This window comes from Halichoerus grypus, chromosome 10 (genome assembly GCF_964656455.1).
Source record: "Halichoerus grypus chromosome 10, mHalGry1.hap1.1, whole genome shotgun sequence".
Lineage (NCBI taxonomy): Eukaryota > Metazoa > Chordata > Mammalia > Carnivora > Phocidae > Halichoerus > Halichoerus grypus.
The window spans coordinates 86,124,472-86,149,875 of record NC_135721.1 but is presented as its reverse complement, the minus strand read 5'-3'; the positions used below and the strand labels follow the sequence as shown (position 1 = coordinate 86,149,875).

Below are 25,404 nucleotides of genomic sequence, written 5' to 3'. Positions count from 1 at the left end.
CCGCGCGCTAGCCCCGCCCCGAGCGGAAGCGAGCGGCGTGCGCCTGCGCACAGGGGAGCGCAGCCGGACTGCGGGGGCGGTGGCTGTGCGTGGACGTGGCTGGTTCCAGGCGGGGAGGAGACAGCGCGCGCCAGCGGTGTGTGAGAGACGCGCCGGTTTTGTGATGGTAATGATAATGCTCTACATTTCCTTGGAGGGAAGACTGTCTCTGGTATTGGAAGGCGGGAGGGAACTGTGCTGAGCTTCGCCATACAATATGGGGCCGCCTGAGGGGGCAGCCAGCCCCACCTGGGAGATCCACAGATTTAGGCTGTAGTTGGCTCTGAGTGACCTGGAGTAGGTGCCTATGGCCCCTTCAAACTTCAGTCTGTCTGTTGGAAAAGCAGGCAGAAATAAGGTAGACTAACGTAAGAGAGCTGTGAGAATCCTGCAAATGCTTCCTGAGCCCGAGGGGAGGTTACAGTTTCCTGGGGTAATAATAATAAGCCCACAGTAAATAAACATGGTAAGTTAAATAATAAACATGCAGTACACAAGAGAAGAAGAACACGATAAATAAAATAATATGGTGACAAATGGTAGAAGAAAAGCACGGTTTCCAGGTGGAGGGGGGGGGGAGGCTGGTGTCCTTTGGTAGCTTGGAAGAGGTGACGTGTAGGCTGAAAAGATTGAGGAAATATATGTGGCTGTAACTTTCTGAACAAACTGAGCGATCAGAGAGATAGGCAGGAGGCAGGATCATGCAGGAGTGCAATGAAAGGAAGTAAGCAGTGCATGACACCAGATGGTGTGTATCAATCACTTAGCCCAGTGACTGACACATGGTAAGTACTTAAATATTACCTATGGTTACTAGCCCCTCTTTTATTCAGGAACTGATTTCAGCACTTACTCCTTTCTTGCTCTGGTATAAAGAGTCTGAGATTTTCAAGAAAATCTCAGTTGTGCAGGTTGCTAAATTTGATCTTGCAGAGTTTGTCATGTGAAAGTTAGGGTACTGTTTAGGAAAGAATGAGATACTGAAATTTAGAATGGAGATGTGTGTTTGGAGCCAGATGAAACTGACAATCTTGAACCCCCCGAGTCACTCTGGGCCTCCTTTGCCACTAGAAGTAGTGTGTCCTCTTGTATCTGAGAAAACTAGCTTTCCTGTGCTTAAAGTTTTTGTGATTAACCCATCTGGGATAGGTGCCTTGAAGAGGAATGCTCATATTCAAGACCCATCAAAACCACTCACTGTGTTCACTAGATAAATAGCTAGGGTAAAATCTCAGCATGTCCCAGGGGGCAGCTAGATACTATGACCTCTGAGGAAATTGTTTACACACCATAAGAATGAAAGACTCTGCTAATATATAATCAGCATACCTTGGAAATGTATGGGGTAGAGAATTTAAGTGTGTCAGATTAAGGAGGGAAAAATATAACACTAGATTAGGCAGAGTTCACTGATAAAGGTGCACTTACTAGAGATTCCAGATGTAATGTGTTAGCGTGGAGAGCTAGAGGTGACTCTCATAGTTTACTTGGTTGGTTGACTGAAACATAGACTCAGAGGTCACCTACGTTTAATAATCTTGGGATGCCAGACGTTTTCTGCATAATATGAAAAAGGGGATCCAAAGCTTGGGGAGATAAGAATGTTAGAGTGGACTTACGATGTATGACCTGCATGCCTAACCCCCAAATATATTCCATCAAAAGGCCCAGAAGGCACTACATTAATAAGGCATTGAGGACTATGTTAGTGGGAGAAACTCTTAGATTCTTGAAAAGGTTTGTGATTGCTCTCTTTTTAGGCTAGGTGTAGCTATGGGTGATATTGCTTTTGAGGTGAGCTCCCTGGTTTAAATGGAGGTAATAAGATTCCAGATTATTAGAGGCCAGATGGCAGCACTTTGACATCAAAGACAAGGTGGGTGCATTTGCTGTAAAAGGTAGCATGTATCAGTAATCAGAATGCTTAGGCTTTCAGGGATCTTTGACTATGGATAATTGACCATAATATCCCTAGGAATAAAATAGTCTACTAGAGTGTTGCTTGAGCTATATAACAGAAAAAAAAACTCTAGATTGGGTACCCAAAATCCTGACTTGACTTGACTTGCCACAGGAGAATCAAAGCATCTCACCCAGTACTAGACATAAATCAATTCACAAACAGAGCCTCTTGACTTAAGGGGAGTCTAGGTAACCTTAGAAGGAATCTTGAAGCATTCACATGAGTATATACCATAAGTCTTCCTCCCCACTTTCCCCTACGGAGCCTGCAGCCATTACTAGATTGGGCATTATGAAAAAGGAAATACCCAGATCTTTGGAGAATTACTAGACACTGGCTCCAGAGTGACACTAATCATTAGGGGCTCAAAATGCCACTGTGCCCCACCAGTAAAGATGGAGCTATACTAGTAATTCTCAAGACCATGTCTTAGAGTCAGTGATTTGCTAGGAGAACTCACAAGACTCAGCATATAGTCATAGCTAAGATTTATTACAGGATTTTACAAAGCAAAATCCGCAAAGTGACTTGCATAAGATGAAGTCTAAAGAAAACAGGTATAAGCTTCCAAGAGTCCTATTCCAGTGGAGTCACACAAGACATAATTAATTCTTCCAGGTGTGAGTTGTGACACATGTGAAATGTTGTCTACCAGGGGAAATTGTCAGAGACTCAGTGCCCGTCTATCATGTAACTACCCTAAGCTTCTGTGCAGAAAAGAGTTAACATAGCAGGCCTATTATCCTTTAAAAAAAGTCTGCTTAAAATGTTTTTGCTTGGGACAGCTACATGCAAAAGAATGAAACAGGACCACTTTCTTACACTATACACAAAAATAAACTCAACATAGATTAAAGATCTAAGTGTGAGAGATGAAACTATAAAATACCTATAAGAAAACATAGGCAATAATTTCTTTGATATTGACCTTAGCAAGATTTTCTAGATATGTCTCCTTAGGCAGGGGACATATGCAGCCTACCACATTCACCTAGACATAATGTTGTATGTGCACATCATGAAATGGAAATCAGTATTGGGCTGTTCCAGAAATTACAAATTGCATGAGCAGGTGACTTGACTCAGGAGTCCTTCAATATTGACACCTGTTGCACCATCTCCTCCATCCCTCCGTGGCCTCTTGGGAGTTCCTTACAACCAATTGACTGAGGAAGAAAAATCTTGAGGCTAGTTTACAAATGATAGGCATGCTATTCTGGTACCACCTCAAAGTAGACAGCTGTAGCACTACAGTACTACACAGGAGTGACTGAAGTAAAGTGGTGAAAGAAAATCTTAACATTGGTTGGCACTTCAAGTGGCACTTTGGTCACTTTGCCTGGAGTGAGAGATGGCCAAAAATAAAATTCTCTATTTGTGGGCAATTTCTAATAGGTTAGATGGAATAGACTTGGGAGATAAATGACAAAGAATTCTAGAGAAGAGGTATATGGCTGGATGTCTAAAGGGGCACAGGATATAGAAGATATTTTTGTCCTGTGTGAATGCCCACCATTGGACGTCTACTGCAGAGGGCTTTTAATAATCAGGTGGACAATATTAGGTGCCCTTTAGATGTCCCCATCAACATCAGTGTTTCTTCAATGGGTCCATGAACAAAGTAGCAGTGGTTGCAGAGGTGAAGGCTATACATGAGCTCAAAAGCATGTCTTCACTCTTATTAATGATACTGCTTGATGCCTAATATATCAACAGCAGAGACCAACAGTTAGTTCCTGTTAATGCCACCATTCCCTGGGGGAGCAACCTGTTGGAAGGTTGAGTGTATTGGACCTCTACTATTATGGAAGGTGCAGAGATTCATCCTCAGTGGAATAAGGAAATATTCTGCATATATATTTGCCTTCTCTATTTATAATACACCTGACAATACCATCCCTGGACTCATGGAGTATTTATCTTCCACTATGGTATTTCACATAGTACTGCTTCTGGTCAATGTGTATTCATTTCACTGCAAAGGAAGTAAAGCAACAGGATCATCTTTATTGAATTAACTGATCTTACCACATTTCCCATCACCAAGAAGAGGTTGACCTAATTGAATGAGAAATAGCTTATTGAAGGCTCAGTTACAGTGCCAAATGGGAGACAATACCCTAAAAGAATGGAGTTCTGTCTTAAAGCATATGGTATATGCTTTGATTTAAAGACCATTATATGGTGCTATCTCCCCCATATCCAGAAGACATAGTTCAGGAATCAAATAGTGGAAGTGGTAGTAACTCCTCTCACTGTTATACCTAATAACTCACTTAGAATATTAATGCCATCTTGGCAAATTTGAGCTCTCCATTTTGAAATCTTTGATCCCAAGAGAGCTATGCTTCCACTTGGGGGGTGGAGGGTGGGCAATAACAAAGGTTCTGTTGAGTTAGAGGATGAAACCACCACCTGGCCATTTTGGCCTCCTTATGCCACTAAACCAGGAAGAAACAGGGGTTATTCTACTAGCTAGAGCAATTGATTGATTCTGACTATGAAGGAGAAATTGAGTTGTTGTTATACAATAGCATGAAGAAGGACTGTATGTGGAAAACTTACACAACGTACAAACAAAAAAAGGTAGAACTATTGCAGAATCAGACCATTTATTAATGAAGATTTGCATCATTCCATGAGGTAAGGAACTCTGATCAGCTGATATTTTAGCAGAGGGCAAGTGAAATAAGAGGTAGCAAAAGAAGAAAGCCATAGATATCATATCAACTATGACCTTGTGTGCAGTTACAGAAGTGAGGACTGTAGAAGCTCTGCATATTTTCTCTTTGTTATACATATATGATTACTTGTATATGTTAACCATTTTTTTCTGCCTTCTTCTTCCAAGTATAATATTATATATTATACATATATATGTGTAGTTGGAGGTTAACTTTGCAATTTAGTCTTTAGGTAATGTAATATTCAGCGTGGTGGTGGCTGAATTTGAAGAGTAATTAATATAGTCAGCAATAGGTACAATGATTATTGAGACTGATTCCTCCTGTTAGGTGGAAAATAGAGTTGTATGGAAATTGAAATGTGAATAGGAGGTATTTAGAAACTGAGTAGCCAGAGGATGGGCAAAGTTATTGATTGATTGATGTGAGTTCCAAATACACATATAATTGCCCTGCTATGTGATACTGGAGCAGAACCCTATCAAAATTTCTCCTTTACTAGCTGGTATAATGATAAACTTTTTTAATAGAAGGTGCTGAGGGGACACTTCATGAGGAAGGAGCTGCTCTTCCAGATGAATGTGCTTTTCTCTCTTCTTGCTCCTCTGGTGTGTGGCAGCCAGAAGAGTGTGAAATACCTAGTGGTGCTTAGCTCCCAGCAAGTTTCAGTGGCACCCATGCATGCAGCAAATTCCATTGGCATCCTAGCTAGTCTCCAAGTGAACCTCCCAGGTGCCCTAGCAAATAATTTCCTGGTCATTTCCACAGACACCCTGGCTGGTGGCTTTCCAGTGAGTTTCATCAGTGTTCCAGCTGAGTGCAAGACACAAAGACATCCAGATTTGATAGGAAGAAATAAAACTGTCTATATATTCATAGACCACATGGTCATCTATATAGGAAATCCTAAGGGATCTACAGGAAATCTACTAGAACCAAGAGTTTAATGAGGTTGCAAAATACAAGGTCATTGTACAAATAACAATTTTACTCATATACAGAAAACCATTAAGAAAACTTTAAATATGAAATACGGATAAATTTGATTAAAAATGTGCAGAGAGATGATCCTCTTTGGACCTATTGAATTCCTATGCTTTTTAGTGGGCACACCAAGATGGTAAGCCTCTAACCATTATTTTATTTGTGTCATTTTCTCAGACCTGATTATATAGCTGGTAACCTTGAAAGGTGAGGTAATGTCCTTCCACTGCTCAAAGATAAAGCTTACTTTCTGCTTACAAACAAGCTCAGTGTTCATCAGTTGTGATTAAAAACCACTACCTGTACAGAATCAGAATCCATGTGGGTCTGCTGCATCACTCCCATGGAACATGGAGGCAAGAGAAACTGGTGCAAACATGCTGATATTTATGCTGCTTGTCATGTTATGAGTAATAAAGTCTTTTGTCTCTGATACAGAGGTCTCATGTCTTCTGTTGGCATCTGTGAAACAGTGTAATAGGCTAATTAATTTTTAAATGGCATAAGATCAAATTAAACACCCAGCAAAGACCTGTACACTGATAGATATGAAAGAAGACCTAAATAAGTGAAGAGATATACCATGATCATGGACTGGAAGACTGAATATTAATATTATTCTCATTTGTCATTAGAATGACTACAGATGAAAAGACTATACAAAGTGTTGGTGATATATGGAATAATAATTCTAGTGGGAATGTGAAATGCCACATCCATTTTGGAAAAGATATTGGAAATGTCTTTAAAAAGTTAATCAGGTAAACATACACCTACCATATATACCTCAGCAATTACACTCTGAGATATTTACCCAATGTATATGAGAACATATATCCAAACAAGGTTGGTACATAGATGTCAATACAAGCTTTTTTTTTTTTTCAATACAAGCTTTATTTGTAGTAGCCCCAGACTGGAAACAATCTATCCATCAGAAGGTGAATTGCTAAATAAATTGTGGTAAATCCATACAATGGAGTACTACTTAGCAATAAAGTCTATGAATTCATACTACAACATGGATGAATCTCAAAATAATTATGCTGACTGAAGAGACCAGATAAAAAATACATACGGGGCGCCTGGATGGCTCAGTCGTTAATCGTCTGCCTTCGGCTCAGGTCATGATCCCAGGCTCCTGGGATTGAGCCCCACATCGGGCTCCCTGCTCAGCGGGAAGCCTGCTTCTCCCTCTCCCACTCCCCCTGCTTGTGTTCTCTCTCTCTCGCTGTGTCTCTCTCTGTCAAATAAATAAATAAAATCTTAAAAAAAATAAAAAATAAATACATATTATAGGATTCCATTTATGTAAAGATTTCACAGAACTCTGTTTTCAGCTCCAGTATGTAAAAATCTTGGAAGTTGCAACTTCCATTCTTACAGTAAGTAAAAAAGATGGAGAAACTGGAAACCAACAAATTTTAATAGATCTCTCTGAAAATTGAGATTACAGGATAAGCCATTACCTGGAAATCTGGAGAGAGCCTAATACAGATAATTACTGTGAAAGTCACTTAATGGGAACAGAAATTGCTGGAACCGGTAACCAGGAGGAACACTTCCATGGTAATTTTAATGCATTGCTGGAGGCTGAGAGTGGACTGGTGTGAGAGTTAAGAATTCTTGGAGTCCAGTCTTAGGGACTCCCCATACTCTCATGGTATTTACCAACAGAAGCTTCACACCAGATTCTTACAGTGAAGATTTGAGAAAAGTAAACATTTAAAAATATACCCATGGGAAAATTAACAGTTTTGAGATAAGCCAAGGGCATTTTCTATGACAAAGGTTTACTCTCTAAGGGAAACTATCAGAGTCTTATCTGACCTGAAAAAAGACAAACAATTCAGCACCGTCTAACCTTTTTATTTCACACAAAAGGAGAAAAAAAAAAAGGCTAAGGTATATTCTAAAAGTCACAATCCAAGGACTTCAAACCCACTAAAACACTGAGATTTAATCATGAGGTTATAGAATTTTCCCCCTTCCCTACAACTTGAGAAAATATCAACAGAGCTCCAGTATAGTAACAGTGCATTACAACTGAGAAAGATGTAAGACAATAGACCCTATTTAAGAAGGACTTTCTAAGGAAAGACAGCAGGGAAGAAAAAACAAGGGAACTGGAGGAAACTGAAGCCTCTGGAACCTACAGCTATAAAAATACTAAATGTAGCTTAACTCCTAGCAATATTAATATAAAACCTCACATTAAAAGCCTAATTACTTGAGTTTCTGTTCCCCAATACATACATGTCTGGCTTTCAACAAAAATTTTACAACGCGGTAAAAGGCAAGAATGAACAGGCTGAAGAGATAAGCATCAGAACCAGACTCAGATATAACATAGGTCTTGTAATTATAAAAGGATTTAAAGTAACTATAATACGTTAAGGGCTCTTATGGAAAGTAGACAACGTGCAAGAACAGAGAGACAATGCAAGCAGGGATGAAAACTCTAAGAAGGAATCAAAAGGAAATGATAGAAATCAAGAACATTGTAATAGAAATGAAGATTGCCTTTGATGTGCTTATCAGTAAACTGGACTCAGCCCAGGAAAGAATCATTGAGTTTGAAGATAGGTCAGAAGAAAATTCCCAAAGTGAAAAGCAAAGATAAACTATAATGAATTTTAAAAAAAATATCAGAATATTGAAGACCTGTGGACAATTTCCAAAAGTATGTGATAATTCGTAATTGAAATACCAGAAGGAAGAAAGATAATTATTATTTGAAGTAACAATGGCCTAGAATTTCCCAAAATTAATGACAGAAACCATACTTTAGGAAGCTCAGAGAATACCAAGCAGGATAAATACCAAAAACCCTACATGAACTGTATATTCAAAATGCAGAAAACCAAAGAACATCGCCAATATTCAACTGGATCTAATTGACATTTACTTCATCTAGCATCAGCAGAATAGCCATTCATCTCAAGTTCACATTGACATTCACCAAGAGCGGCCACATTCTGGGCCTTAAAATAGACCTTAACAAATTTAGGAAAATAGAAAAAGAATGCATAATGGAAAAATAGAAATTGATAACAGAAAATTATCAGATTTTCAACACCCTTGAAGATTAAGAACACACACTGAAATAGCACATGGCTCAAAGAGGAAGTCTTACAAGAAATTTAAAAAATATTTTTGGGGCACCTGGGTGGCTCAGGCAGTTAAGCAGTCCAACTCTTGATTTTGGCTCAGGTCATGATCTCAGGGTCCTGGGATCGACTGAGCCTGGCAATGGGCTCTCCACTCATCCGGGAGTCTGCTCGAAGATTCTCCCTCTTCCCCTACCCTTCCCCTGCTCGCGGTCTCTCTCTCTCTCAAATAAATTTAAAAAAATATTTTCAACTAAATGAAAATGAAAATGCAACTTAATCAGAATTGTGAAATGCAACAACTGGCATTCGGAGGGAAATTTATTACACTGAATGCACATATCAGAAAGAAGAAAGATGTAAAATCAGTAATCTAAGCCTACGTTTTAGGAAACTAAAGGAAGAAAATTTTAATTTCTTTCTTTGGGACCAAGTTTTCTAATACATATCACATTCCTTCTTCCCAAAGAACTTCCTTTAACATTTCTTATAGAGTAGATCTGCTGACGGTGAATTCTCTTCTTTTTATTGTATGACTAGGCTTGATTTTCCTTGACTTTAAAGGGTATAGAATTCTGGAATGGCATATGGGTTTTACTCTTTCCAGCACTTAAAAGATTTCACTCCATTGTTTTCATCCAGCATGTTTTCTAATAAAAAGTCTTGCTGTAACTCTTATTCCTCTGTGGGTAATTTGACTTCTTTTCCCTGGCTGCCTTTCAGATTTTTATCTTTGTCTTTAGTTTTCAGCAGTTTGCATATGATAGACCTACTTTTTTTCCTTCCTATTTTGGTATTAATATTACTCAATATCTCTGAGTTTCTTCGATCTGTTTGGTATATCTCTAATTTAGGAAAATTCTCAGCCATTATTTCTTCAAGTATTTCTTCCTCATTTTCTGTCTTCTGCGGGGACTCCAGTGGTACATACATTACACCATTTATTATTGCCCATCAGATTTTGAATGATGTGTTCTGTTTATTTTTTTTTCCTCTTTTTTCTTTTTGCATTTCAGCTTGGGTAATCTCTGTTGATCTATCTTCAAGTTCACTGATTCTTTCCTTGGCTTTGTTTAGTTTGCTGGTGAATTTGATAAAGGCATTCTTCGTCTCTTACTGTGTTTTGATGTCTAGAATTTGCATTTGATTCTTTCTTATATTTTACATATCTCTGCTAAAGATACGTGTCAAATCTTAAATGTTGTCTTCCTTTTCCATTATGTTCTTTAACATTTATCATAGTTATTTTAAAAGATTTTATTTATTTATTTGACAGAGAGATAGAAAGCACAAGTAGGCAGAACGGCAGGCAGAGGGGGAGGGAGAAGCAGGCTCTCTGCTGAGCAGGGAGCCCGGTGCGGGGCTCAATCCCAGGACTCCGGGATCATGACCTGAGCCAAAGGCGGCCACTTAACCTACTGAGCCACCCAGGTGCCCCATCACAGTTATTTTAACTCCATATTATGATAGTTTCAATACTTGGGTCATGTCTGGGCTTGGTTGTGATGATTGTTTTGTCTCTTTAGACTGTGCTTTTCTCTCTTTTTTTTCAACTGAGCCAGCCAGGCACCCCTCTTTTTTTAAAACAACATTATTGAGGTGTGATTTACATATTATACCATTCACCTATTTAACATGTACAATTCAAGAGCTTTTAGAATACTCATGGGGTTGTGCAGCCATCACCACAATCAATTTTAGAATATTTTATTCACTCCAAAAAGATAACCTATACATCTTAGATATCACCTGGCAAACCCCCAAACCTCCTAAACCCTAGGAAGCCAGTAATCTCCTTTCTGTCTCTATGTATTTGCCTATTCTGGACATTTCATAGTAAATGGAATTATACGGTATGTTTTCCTTTGTGACCAGCTTCTATTGCCATATTAATTTCAAGGTTCATCCTATTGTAGCATGGACGCCAATAACATTCATTGTGTGGATATACCATATTTTATTTATCCATTCATTCATTGGTTAATAGACATTTGGGTTATTTCCAATTTGGGGATATTGTGGATATAATACTGCTATGAACATTTGTGTACAAATTTTTGTGTAGATATATTTTTCCATTTTTCTTTTTTTTAAGATTTTATTTATTTGAGAGAGAGAGATAGTGAGAGAGAGAGCATGAGCTGGAGGGAGAGGGAGAAGCAGGCTCCCTGCTGAGCAGGGAGCCCCATGTGGGGCTCAATCCCAAGACCCCGGGATCATGACCTGAGCTGAAGGCAGACGCTTAACCGACTGAGCCACCCAGGCGCCCCTGAATAGTTGTTAATGGGAATAGTAGAGACAGTGATGGGCCATACTCAGAAGGCTTAGGGGGAGAGAGACCATCAGAAAGCACATGGAAGATTTTTGCCAGCAGATCAGAAAGCCATCCACATGGAGAGCATAGAGGAGTTCCATTAATACCAGACGGTTTCTGGGGTGCCTGGTAGCTCAGTTGGTTAAGCGTCTGCCTTCAGCTCAGGTCATGGTCCCGGGGTCTTGGGATCGAGCCCCGCATGAGCAGGGAGCCTGCTTCTCCTCCCTCTGCCATTCCCCCCGCTTGTGCCCTCTGGCTCTCTCTGTCTCTCTGTCAAATAAATAAAATCTTAAAAAAAGTGCTGGTGCTAACTATGTTTAAACATTGGAAGACCTGTCAAACTTTTCAAAAGCAGCTATATGATTTTATATTCCCACCAGCAGTGGATGTGGGTTCTAGTTTCTCCACATCCTCATCAACACTTATTATCCAATGGTAGTTGTGTGGATTTACATTTGCTGATGGCTAATACTATTGAGTATCTTTTTATGTGCTTGTTTGCCATTTGCAATGCATATCTTCTTCGGAGAAAGGTCTGTTCAGATACTTTGCCCATTTTTAAATTGAGTTGTCTTTTTGTTACTGAATTATAAAAGTTCTTTATATATTCTAGATGCAAATCTCTAATCAGGTATGTGGATTACTAATATCTCTCCCATTCTGCAGGTTATCTTTTCACTTTCTGACAGTGTGCTTTGATGAACAATAGTTTTAACTTTGAGGATGTCCAGTCTATTTTTTCTCTTGTTGCTTGTGCATTTGTTGTGATATCTAAAAATACATTGCCTAATCCATAGTCATGAATATTTATGCCCATGTTTTTTTCTAAAAATTTTATAGTTTAGCTCTTAAATTTCGGTCTTTGATCGAATTAAATTTTTGTATATTTTGTGAGAAGCAGGGGGAGGGAGTGGGCCATGGCTTAAATGTCAAGGATTCCTGCTGTTTTTATCAATTTTTTAGTAGACTTTTTGGCTAAATGTTTCTACATTTGGTGTATGCCTTTAGGACAATTTCCTTAGACTTTAAATGGTTGGGTGTTTTAAATAGCTTTTACCAGTTATGCTTGTGTTATTAGGGAATGTGTCCATGAAGCTCTGCAAGCGCCATTCTTGAAGTAGAACTCAGGCTCTGTTTTTTTCTTGCTTTTCACATGTTCTGTAATATTTTGTTGAAAACTTGGCATATTCTATAGGACACTAGTTAGTGAGATAAATATAAATATATATGTACATTTTGCTTATATACTTAGAGGTGAGCATAACTTCCCTCCTGCTGATCCTTCAGCATGAGGGTGTGTGTGTTAATCTAGTAAGGAGTTGGACTGAGCTTGCAATTTGTTGTTGCCCAGTTACCCTCAGTGATTACCCTGATGGTTATTCTCAGTGCACCATAGGCTTGATGTTTCTAGAGTGCAGGGGTTCTCAAGAGAGAGATTTTTATGAGTAGATTTTATTTTTCAGATTTGTTTTAGGTTCACAGAAAAAAATAAGTGGAAAGCTCAGAGTTCCTATATATCCCCTGCCTCCATACATGCACAGCTTTCCTGATTATCAATATCCTGTGCCATAGTGGTATATTTGTTATAATCAGCGAACTTAAATTGACCCATCACTGTCACACAAAGTCCATGGTTTCATTTTATGTTGTACAGTCAATGGGTTTGGACAAGTACCTAATGGCATGTATCCACCATTATAGTTTCGTACAGAATGACCTCACCAGTCTAACAATTCTCATACTGTGTGCTTATTCCTGCTTCTCTCTTGGGGAAAAGTTCCTTTCTTCCTTTCTTTTCCCCTCCCTTTCTTGCTTTTTTTAAAAAAACCTTTTGTCTTTGTCAGCTACAAAGGGTTTTCACCAGTGCCCTAACGTGACAATTTTGTTGCTCTTCTCCATGCAGATTAAGGCTTTTGTTCCAGAGGGGAGGCAGGGCAGTCGAGTTTGGCAGTGGCTAATTTTCTATGCACTCAGGCAATACTGAGACCGAGAGGATGGTCAAGATTCTCCCAAGTCTTTTTAAATATCTGGTAGGGTTTGTTGATGTGAATAAGTAGATGCAAATCCCTCTGTGTGTGGGACCTGTAGGATTTGTAGCATGCCACATTTGGCCTATAGCAATTCACAAGAAATTTTTAGTTGAATGTTCTTAGGAGCTTGTATGCCACTCAGCCTCATCCACAGTAGGTTAGCAAATACTTGGGTTCTTTTTCTTCCTATGGGCACTTGCTTTTCCCCAGAGATACAGATTGGTTGGTTATTTACCTTAGACCTCACTTCTCTCATGGGTTCAAGAAAAGTCATTCATGTGAAGTTTGTCTAACCTTTTGTTTGAGGAAATATGGATAGAATGTTCTTTCCAGTGTTCTACACTTCTAAGATGAAAATGGAAGTTACTTTATATTGCTATAATTCTTTAACAATTGATGTTGAACTGAAATCTGCATAGAGCATCTAACTCCTGGCTTTAGTTCTGTGTTCTGGGGTAGCACATTAGGGTCCCACCTAAGCTTATGACCTCATTTTATCTTAATTATCCCTTAATAGGCACTGTGTCCAAATATAGTCACACTGGGGGTTAGGGATTCAACATATGAATTTGGTGGGGGACACACAAATCAGCATAATAAGAAACCATGCCACAGAGAGATGCAGAGTTGCCTGTTTCCTTATTGATAAGATAGGGGAAATCATCGCACTTATTGTGGTGGGTTATTGTGAAGGGAGGGTGAATAAGCCCAAAGCATTTAGAATAGTGCCTAGAACAAAGTGAACGCTATGTACTGCTGGGTGTTATTATTTTGTTACTGTTGTCATTTTTGTTATTTAGCTGTTGTGTTATTTGAGTATCCTAATAGGTCCTGACTTTCAAGTGCTTACTCCATACTGCGTATGTAATTAAATTAACAAAACTTAGAACCTAATAGACTTGGCTGAGGAAAACATGAAGAGAAGTCTGTGGAGCGCTCTAGGCAGTAACTACCAGCACGTTCAACAGTCCTACAGACAATGGCCTCTTTCTGGACAGCTTCTGACTGGATATTCACACCAGTGCAACACCAACTATTTTCTCCTCTTGGAGACATGGTAGCATGAAGGTCACATGGATGTGTCTCCTGCCTTGCACTCTGACCTGTGGATTGGATTATCTCTCCTTTGGGGTACATAACCAGAACTGCCTTGTAGACACTGAGCCCATTTGAGCCTCTTGCTTTGGAAAAGTCATCTGAGGTGGGAATTAAAAGTCCGTCTTCATCTTTAGTGATAAAAAAGACCCAGTGGCAAAGGTATGTAAGGAAAAGGTAACACACCCCAGAGCCAAGAGTAAAAATGTCTTTCTTTATGTTAAAATTCAGGTCATAGAACACAAGATTCATGGAAAGCACTTTCACAACCAAGGGACAGGAGAAGGGAACGTTTTCATTCATAGGTTTCTGGCACATGGAGTGTAGCATGTACCTTCAAGAGAGAATTACAACTGAGCAAAGGGGTGAGTGAATTAAATCAAAATAGCAAATCTTTAAGATGTGTATTTGTATAATAGATACCTTCTGCTAAGTTACATCAGTTTGAGTTCTAGTTTTATGTATCAAAAAATGTCCCATTTGGTCCCCAGTTTTGTTACTGAAATGTTTTACTGTGTTTTGATTGTAATTGAGGGCAGATTTTTTTTTTAACAAATTCTAAGTTTTTTACCTCTCTCAGGAGTTGATGCACTTAAGTTCACTAATTGAGTTCTTTATGGGATTTAATCTGGAGCTAGATAGTGAACTCTTTTTCAAAGTAAAGGATATTAATGTAATAAAACTCCCTTTGTGTGAGTTACTTGTGTAAATAGCTCTCAATTTAATGGAGTATAAACTGCCTAAATTAATGAGGTGAATGAGCCAGTGGATCTTACTGCAGTGTGAGCTATTCATAAGGGCCTTGATACTTTGGTGGTGTCATCTTAGTTGCTGCTCAGCATTAAATACTGTGAAAATAGCAAATCTTTGCACTACAGTATTTGTGTTATATAAAAATCCTGACAACTGACCGTAGTGTGCCATAGTATGCAAATTTTACTTGTGGCCAGCAGATGGCAGTGTTCAACCCAATTCAGTTCAACTCCCTAAGATTGCTTATTTGGTCAGCTAAATTTTTCCTGCGCACCTACCTCAAGAGCTGGTAGGTGTTAGGGATGTGGCAGTAAACAAAAACAGAACCACTAATCACCCATATAGAGTTTATTTGTTGTTCCATACTACTTGTAAGATGAGAAGGCCTTTAAATAATCTCTTAAAACTTCAGGATGTGGTCCTGTTGTCATATTGGTGGATGGGGGAAGCAGTGGGGAGGAACACACACGAGAACCAAGAACCAGCACAAAAAACAAAATTTAAAAAGGTTAGTAGAGGGGTGCCTAGCTGGCTTAGTCCATTAAGCATCCAACTCTTAAATTCTGCTCAGGTCGTGATCTCAGCATCCTGAGGTTGAGCCCCATGTCAGGCTCCGCGCTGCTTAAGATTCTCTCTCTCCCTCTATCCTTCACCCACTGCGCTCTCTCTGTCTCTTTCTACCCCCCCAAAAAAGTCAGTTGAGTCACAGAGATAGATGACAGTGTTTCATTGGCAGTAAAAATCTGTTTCAATAATGGTCATAGGGAAGCAACTGATATTTAGGGTCATCACGCAGTCTATTGTCTTATGTTTAGGACTGTGGGATCAGAGTCCCTCACCTGTAACCCCAGGCCAGATGTGTTTAGATTTTGGAAAAGCAATATATTGTATATTACCTAACACCCCCAATGTAACCTGGGGAAACCCTGTAATCAAATACATTCATACTTAGGCAATAAAATACATGAAAGTTCATACTATAATTTATATACATCCCTATGCCAATTAGGTCTGTTTTGCCAATAGGTTTTTATTTTCAGAGATTTTGGAATGGCAGGTAACTATTGTGGATCTATAATATATTATATATGACAAAAAAGAATCCAACCCAAAAATCTCCAAGAAACCATTCCAGTTTTCTGGAAAATGGATTCTCAGTCTCTAGAAGCTTGTGAGAGTTTAATTTCTATACAAGCATACCTTGTTTTATTGCAGGACACTTTATTGTGTTTCACAGATACTGTATTTTTTGTTTTTGTTTTTTTACAAATTGGCGCTTTGTGGCAGCCCTACATTGAGCAAATTTGTTGGTGCAATTTTTCCAAGAGTATTTGTTTACTCTTGTCTTTGTGTCAGATTTTGGTAATTCTCACAATATTTTGAAGTTTTTCATTATTATTATACTTGAATTGCTGTAGTCTTATGATAAAACTTTGATGGATGAGGAGTTGCTTCTTATGAATGAGCAAAGAAAGTGGTTTTTTGAGATGGAATCTACTCCTGGTGAAGATGCTGTGAAGATTGTTGAAATGACAGCAAAGGATTTAGAATATGACATAAACTTAGTTGATAAAGCAACAGACTCAGTTGGAGAAGATGGACTCCAATTTTGAAAGAAGTTCTACAGTGGGTAAAATACTATCAAACGGCATCACTTGCTACAGAGAAATCATTTGTGAGAGGAAGAATCAATTCATTTTCCAAACTTCATTGTTATCTTATTTTAAGAAATTGCCTTTAGCAAACACCACCCTGATCAGTCTGCAGCTATCAGCATGGAGGCAAGACCCTCCAACCACTAAAAAGATAACCACTCACTGAAAGCTCAGATAATGATTCATATTTTTTAATTAAGATATATGCATTGCATTTTTAGACATGGTGCTCTTGCACGCTTACAAGACTACAGTATAGTGTAAAAGAGAAGCACTCTCAGTGCTATGCAAATATAAGCTCATAACTTTTATATGCATTGGGAAACCGAAAAGTTCATTTGGCTCGCTTTATTGTGATATTTGTTTGCTTCATTGCTGTGCTCTGGAACTAAACTTACAGTATCTCTGACATATGCCTGTGTTTGTTTACAAATTTGTTCAGTATTGTTAGGTCCTGGGTATTGTCATTCTTGAATCTTTTTAAACTTAAGTGAATCAGAATTAATTTCATTTTGAGAATGTTTAATTTAATTAGATATTTTGAGATAATTAAGACTATTACAATATCAGGATTGGAAATTATGACCTTGGAAAAATGAGTGTTTTGCTCATTATCACTCATAAATTAAACATGACTTGGGATTTCTGCTAAGTTTCAGTGTATTTACCAATTAAAAAACACAGTTAACTAAAAAAAAAAGACACTGTATCAAAATAATCAAAGCCTTCCATGGTTTATGGTCATCAAGCCTTTGGTTGTCAAGTTTTATTTAACTTGTAGAAAACATGAAGGAAATTTACCACAGTATCTTGGTGGTAATGTGGTGCTAATGATCTTCATATACTCTAGGTTTTAGAAGATTGATTTTTAAGTTTTTTAATTAAAAAAAATAAAAATATTTTTGTCACAATTTCTCTGACAAAAGACTCTAAAAGGGAAGTTATTTCCAGGAAATAAGGAGGACCTCCAAATGAAATTATGATAGTACAAATGATCAGGATGAGAGGAAAATGGCAGGGATGACCAAAGAGTTCATAGAGCTTTCAGAATGGAACAACAAAACCAGACCAGCTTTCTTAGCTGGGTGCATTGTGCCTTCTAATATCTGATTTCAGAAAGTGTCCATGTTTGTTTGCTTCATTGTTAAGTCTTTATGTTGTTCTCAAAAGTACTTGAGGCAGCTTACATAAACATATATAAAATAACAGGTTAAACAAGTATGTGTTGGAGAGAAAATCAGGGTCACACAGGAAGAAAACTAAGGAAGGAAGGGAGGGGAAGGGGTGGGAAGCTGGGACATCACCTTTGTACATTTTGCCTCTGAGCCTTCCAGGTACCCAGGTTAGATGAAAAGCAGTCTTAGTGCCATGAGAATATAAGCTCATTGAAGTTAGAGAGCACGGTTGATTCACTGTTACCATTCTGGGACACAACAATATGTATTAGAACAGGCATGTGGTAAATATGTATTAAATGAATAAAGATTTATAGTGTTTATAAGATTAAAAATAATATTGGTCTGTGGAAACACAACTTCTTTTAGCATTCAGAAATTTCCTCCTGGTCTTCATGAGAAGACACTGTAGATGCAGGGACCAACATTCTTGGTAACATTTTGAAGAATAATGGGGCAAGTTTAATGTGGAGCTTTCATTTATTTGTTTATATATTATTAATTTGTTTATCGAGCATACATTTCTTGATCCAAGTTTTCCCAAGACACAGGGATTCAAAAAGTGTCTATAGAAGAGCAAGAGTGTAATTAAACAAATATGGGAAAGTGTTACAGGTTGTATAATATAGTCTCCTTGGGGAGTGCTGCTGGTACTCAACACTTAGAAGAACATGTAGCACGTGGTGGTGACTTGGTATCTATTTGTTGAGTGGATTAAGGAAGAGTTCATCAGACAGATGGAGGAGAAGAGCCTTCTAATCAGAAGGGGGCAAAATAGGAAAGGATTGGGGGAAATGCTGCTGGTGGCCTAGGAAGGAGGATGATATGTGTGGATGTGGGGAGCACTGGGGGCACTTGGTGTGAGGTTAGTCTGTTGAAATAAACCTGAGTCCTATCTGGAATGCTAGCACAGGGAATTTTATTTAATATTATGATTGTTAATTTTTTCATCAAAAACTGATCTTCAGCTAAAGGCAAGGTAGAAGAGAAACCTAATATGTGTGATGCACCAACTCATTTGACACACGTCCTCTTTTTTTTTTTTTTTTTAAGATTTTATTTATTTATTTTAGAGAAAGCAAGAGAGCACAAGCAAGGGGAGTGGCAGAGGGAGAGGGAGAAGCAGGCTCCCCGCTGGGCAGGGAGCCCAATGTGGGGCTCGATCCCAGGACCTTGGGATCATGACCTGAGCCACCCAGGCACCCTGACACACATCCTCTTACCTAACACCCCCATTATCCTCTCAAATATTGTTCTTATTTTCCATATAAGAAACTGAAGTTCAGAGATTTGAATGATTTGCCCAAGATCACTGTCTATGAAAGAAAATTCTTACTCTTCTTAATTCAGTGAAATCTTCATTCTAAAAGTGGGGGAGAACTTGGGGAAGGGAGCTGGTACCTGCAGATCCTGTCCTTGTGCCCAGGTTCATTGTATTCTGGAGGACCAGTCCCAAGTCTGCACTCAGCCACCTTGCCTCCTCATTTAGTCTTGGGGACACAGAGAACAATTGAAAGTTGTAACAAAGCTATGGGGTAATGTTTAGGGTATAAACATAAAACCCATTAATTATTGTGAATTGTCTGGCAGTGAGACCCCATGCAGATTTCTCTTGGCTTACCTCTGGCCGTCTTCATGTGAGCAATAGCATCTTTAATTCCTACCATCAAGAAGACTTTTAGATGCTAAGATCCCTGCCCAAGAGAGTGAATGCCCACAGAGAAAGTGGTTGTTTCATATTTTGTCTACTGAAGACTGACTTGTATTCAAGTTATTTAATATGCTTAGGTTTGTGTCTGCCACATGGTAGATGCTCATGAATATCAGCTTTATTATTCACCTCAGTTCATATTTTTGATAATTAAGCTCTCTCAGGGGATCGAACCTGAAACACCATACTTATGCTTGTGGCCTTGCAGATTCAGTGTGATAATCATATCAACATAAAAATAGATTCGATATTCACATAAAGGATAGGCAATGAAGTTGTTTTATTATAGGATTCTTATGAGTTAGGGTTGGTGCATGAGTGTGTCTCTCCTCATCTCCTGGCCTTTCACTAGAAAGGAGTGTGAAGGGAAAAAGACCTTCTTCCCAAATCCGTAGAGATGATGAGAACCCAGCAGCTTTTTAGCCATCTTCCTGGTGCATGGGTAATTGTTCAGGCTGCCGAGAGAACCCGAGGAAGAGATACTGAATAGCTGTTAGAAATATTTTAGGGGGGCGCCTGGGTGGCTCAGTTGGTTAAGCAACTGCCTTCGGCTCAGGTCATGATCCTGGAGTCCCGGGATCGAGTCCCACATCGGGCTCCCTGCTCGGCATGGAGTCTGCTTCTCCCTCTGACCCTCTCACGCTCTCTCTGTCTCATTCTCTCTCTCAAATAAATAAAATCTTTAAAAAAAAAAAAAAAAAAAGAAATATTTTAGGAATCATGCAAAATTAGAGGAGTTGCAAATGACAGGCAAATGGTCTGATTTTCTAAAGAAGAGAGACACATTTTGACCCCTGGATGGTAAGTTCCATTTCATTTCTCAGAGTCTGATGGAAATTCTCAAAAAGGTGGTTTGTGAGCATCTGCAGAGGAAGCACACACCCCCCTAAAATCCATTCTTCCAAGTTTCACAAAGAACAGGCCATGCCAGATCAGGGCCATTTCTTCTGGGATGGATTGCCAGTTGGATAGCTCAAAAGGTCATGTATTTGCATGTCAGCCAAGAGTCCTAATACAAATTGATTTTTATTTTATTTTAGTGCTTGTTTTGTGTCAGGCACTGTGACAAGCACTGGGGATAATGGAGCTAAAGAAGTTCAGTTTCATGATGTCAGAAGTACTCTGTGATATCAAATAGATGTGTACAAATGAATGGTGGAAATAATTAGTTTGGTTACTAATAATTGATTTAATAAACACACATTTTATAATGATGCTTATACATTTTTGGATAAGCCATAAATGCTAAGAAAATGTTATTTATTGATGGACCGTGTGACAAAGACCAAAATTGAGATGAATTATAACAATAACAAAGTCCTACACTCCTTTCTGCTTATTTTAAAAATTTAATTGCTTGCATGTCTGTATGTTTGTGAATGTGTATGTTAAAGATTTAGTGTTAATGCATAGATCTTTACTATAAACTTTTGTGATATAAATAAAATAAAACCTTCCTGAAAAAATTTCTCCTTCTCTCCAAAGAACAGTGTTGGTACCTACAACTACACAACCACACCAATGCTGGGAGAGGGATGGGTAGGGAGCAGGAGAATGTGTCTAGGTTGTCCAGAAGCTCATTATTACAACCTCTATGTGCTTCATTCTAATGAATCATTTTTTCCCACTAGGGCATGAACTCCTCTAAGTTAGGGCCTGTGTACTGTAACCTTAATATCTGGCAAAATGCCTGGACCCTCACAAGTTCTCAATAAGTACTTCTTCAAGATGTATTTCCTTCCTCAACACTCCCCCCCCCCAAAAAAAACCCTTCATTTGATCTGATATTGCATTAATTATGGAATAGCATCTCTATTAGTTTCTCTTTATTGCTGTAACAAATTGATAAAAAGTTAGTGGCTTAACACAATACAAATTTACTGTCATTACATTTCCAGAAGTCAGCAATCCCCCAAATCAAAGTGTTGGTAAAGCTATGTTCTTCCTCAGGGAGGCTTTCGGGAGAATCTGTGTTCTTTCCTCTTCCAGGAACTAGAAACCACCCACATTACTTGGCTTGTGGCCCCTTCAAACCAGCAACTCTCTGACCCTTTTTCTTGTCACATTTCTTTCTCTGACCACTCTGTTAGAAGAGATTCTCTACTTTTCTTTTAAAAAAGATTCATGTGGTTAGATTGGACCTACCTGTATCATCCAAGATATTGCCATAAAGAGTAACCTATTCACAGATTATGTGATTGCAGTTAGGACTAGGGTGTGGACATCTTTGGGAGACCATTACTCTGCTTATCACAGCCTCCAAATCAGAAAGGTGGTGGTAATAAGGTGTTAGACTCTACCCCGAATATTTTACTATGCCTCACTTCAATCAAATACTTGAAAATTATAGCAAAGAACCAGAACAGCAGGGAGATTTGGAGTTGTGCCAGTCTAAGGGATGTTTAAAGGAATAGGAAACTTAGCTTAGAAAAGAGAAGACCTACATTTCGGGGTCCAGTGGCAGTTGTGGTTTGAGGAGGCACAAAATGACTGCTTCTTCAAAATATCAGAAAATTCTGTTGCCTAACAGGATTGCACACTTGTGCTGTGCAATCTCAGAGGACTGAATAGGATTAATCTTGGAAACTTCAGGGAAGCAACTCTTGGCAGAAATTAAGGCAGGGTTGTATGGACATTAATGATGTCCTTCAATATAGCAGGCTAGAAATGGCATGGCTCGATGCCGTGGGGGTCTTACAAAAGAGATTTGAGCATTAGTACAGCTCAGGTGGACTGTCAAATTCCTTTTAAGCCTCACAGACACCAATTCTGTGACCTAGAATTCCATTCATGAACTTCGGACACCTCCGACTGTGTGTAGCCAGCACTGGCCAAGGCCTTACATCCTTACTGAAGAGTCATTTCTTGCCCTCACTGAATCTGTATTTAAAGGATCTGTCCGATACCAAGCAGAAGAAGTGAAGGAAGCTGGTAGAGCTGATGCCTCTTCAGAAGATGCAGTAACTCATATTATTGTTGAAAATACATGTTTAAAAAACAGTAGCCATAGAGATAGTACAAATTTTAAAATATTACACAAATACTTTAAAATACTCTCTGGCATATTCAGACATGAAAAGAAAACAACTGCAGAAGACAAGGCATGAAGAAAGTATTGATTCATTAGGTGGTTTGTGTAAGAATCAAGTATGACTCATGAGGAAGTTGGCTATTTAAAACGAAGGGAACAAAAGAAAGAGTAGACTAGATTCTTTCACCTTAATCCATAAAATGACATATTTTGAGACGTTTTTTAACCTGTCCACTTTGGGGATGGTTATTTGGAGTAACTTGTATAAGATCTGGGAGCTGCTGTAGAAAGGGCTGTTTTTATGTAAATGGCATATGTAGCATGAAAGTATTTTTCGTGCTTTAAATAGTTTGTTACTTTATTTTTGATCTTTTAAGTATACATCTGAATGTCTAGTTTATAAACCTGGACTCTACTTTGTGTTATGTGTTACATTAGACCACTTGACCCACAGATTATTTTGTATCCCAAAAATATCCAAAAGGAATTAAGAAATTAATTATAACTTCAGTTGTATTCAAGAGAACTCTTTGTGGTTTCTTATAGCTGTTATTTATCTGTCTTCAAAGAGAGTCTTAAGTATCTGGCTTTGGGGTTGTAATGGTCATTCTAGATTAAGAGGAGCTTGTTGAGACACTTAAGACGTTGGGCCACTACTGCCAATGACTTCATACCACTCCCATCTTCTTTCCACTTCTATGGATTACCCAACAGCAATAATGGTCATTCTAGCCAGCTCCTGATACTCCTCTCTACAGTCAAGGGAAGGTCAGCTATTTTTTGATTCCCATGGGAGAGAGACAGCTCCTCAATCAGTATCCTAAAATAGCTGGCCGTTCTCAGCTGCTGGGCTGGAGTCCCTCCAGGGGAGAGCAAAGGGAACACAAATCCACCCACTGGGTGTAAGTGAGAAGCCACCACAACATGAGCTAGGAGAGGCTTCTCAAGAAGATCCTGCTTACTCAAAAAATCTTTCTTCTTCTTCTTTTTTTTTTTAATTGAGAAGCTAGGTGTCTTGCCATTTTTTTTTTTTTTTAAATTTCTTATTTTATTTAAAGAGAAACTAGTGACTTGAAAATGAGACTAAATATTGCCATCTTCTTTGGGGCTCTCTTCGGTGCTTTGGGGGTTTTACTCTTTTTGGTGGCTTTTGGATCAGATTATTGGCTTCTTGCAACTGAAGTGGGGAAGTGTTCAGGTGAACAGAATGTGCGTTTCTTCTTCCAAATACTGATGTACTTGGTAGGGATGAAGATAGCCTTATGTATCCTCTTTAAATCAGAGAATAGTAGTGGAGTGCCTATTTCTTCACAGAAGAAATAGGTAGAAAGCTACTGACCATTATTATTTGGGATAAAATACATTGCTTTAACATTTTCCTGGATGTGATAATTTAGGTATGTACTTTGTGTTGACAGCAAGTTACTTCATTTGTGTTCTGTGTAGATAGAGAACGTCACTTTCCACCATGAAGGATTCTTCTGGAGATGTTGGTTTAATGGGATTGCGGAAGAGAATGATTCCAGTATCTGGAAGTTCTGGTACAGTAAGTGCAATTTAGCTTTATTTTCCCCTTTGTCATTAAAATAAGAATGAACAGCTTCGATTCTTAACTGTAGAATCCTGATAGGACATCTTCAAAAGACTCATGAAGTGATTCTTTTTCAGTAAGTAGAAATGGCTATAGGAATAATTATTTTATTTTCTAACTTAAAGTAGGAGTCTGAATATTTATGGCAAAACTGAATTATATGCTGTTTCCTTGCTCTTATTTAAAATACACTAACAACAACAACAAAAATCCTTGATATTACCTATAGTATTTTTCTCAAGTGTCTATTACTGCTGTGTTGCAAATAATTTTTTTTTTTTTTTGGCTATCAACCCTTGAAATCTCAAATTTAAAAATTTAGAAATAGAGATGTGTTATTTTATATTCATGGCTTTAAAGTTAAAAATTCTTTTCTTTTTTATAATGAAACTTAATTACCAGCAACAGTGGATGAAAGCTCACTCTCTTTGGGCTTTAACCATATTTGTAGGCAATATCAAGAAATGCCTGGCTTTTGATGTTTGCATTCTCTTATAGAAACTTGAAAGTTCTCTTTTGAAGTAGAATAACCTCTTAAAAATATGATGCATTCTTTTCACTGTATTTCCTATATTATATTAATCTTTGAAAATCAATTCATTGAAAATCACTAGCTTTTATCTTATTGCATTCGACAATAAAAGAACTGCTTATTACCCTGAAGGTTATTGTAGGTTGAAATTATTAGTCTCCTTATCACATACTCCTGTGATATATCAAAATATGGCATTTACTCATATAATAAAGAATATATAATAAAAATATGAGATCTTAGAAGACACGCAAGCTGACAGCAAGTTGGCATGTGTAAAAGTAACCAAGTAATGATGAAATGAAATTTTGCAAGAAATAGTTGACAGGTTTCTCACAGTCATTTTGGGGAAGAGAAAAAGCATGCAATCTGCCAACAAAAAGTATTTAGACTTTGATAGAGTAAGTCAGACTGTGCAAGAGGAAGACTTTGCCAAGGACTTAGAGAAAGGAAGAATTTCACTCCTCCTTAAAGGGTACACTCAAGTTTTCAAACAACATAAAAGTTTTTTCTTGTATTTTCTCCAAATACTAAAAATGCATTTGAATTATTAACTTGTATGACCTATCATTTCCAATTTGTTCCCTAAAAATAGAATATAGGATACTTTTTATATTAATCAGAACTGATCAAGGTTAAATCTAAGTTTATTAGATTTTTAAAACAATTACTTTTTGAATACTTACTATGCACTAGGCATCAAGTTAGGAACTGGAGGATATGGTTGTGAAAATAAA

The 25,404-nt window shown here is 38.2% G+C and overlaps 1 protein-coding gene across 2 annotated transcripts in view; it reads left to right on the top strand.

Moving 5' to 3' along the window:
* The first annotated feature begins 54 nt into the window (after positions 1–54).
* TMEM182 (transmembrane protein 182) overlaps positions 55–25,404 on the top strand; it is an 86,594-nt gene continuing 61,244 nt past the window's right edge. Inside the window, exons 1-2 of one of the 2 annotated variants that reach the window (XM_036089530.2) lie at positions 55–166; positions 23,991–24,090. In XM_036089530.2, coding sequence (XP_035945423.1) covers positions 164–166; positions 23,991–24,090 — 103 coding nt within the window. In that variant the 5' untranslated portion in view covers positions 55–163. Of the gene's footprint in view, positions 167–23,425; positions 23,754–23,990; positions 24,091–25,404 lie in introns of those variants that run through there. The other variant, XM_036089527.2, reaches the window with a different exon arrangement.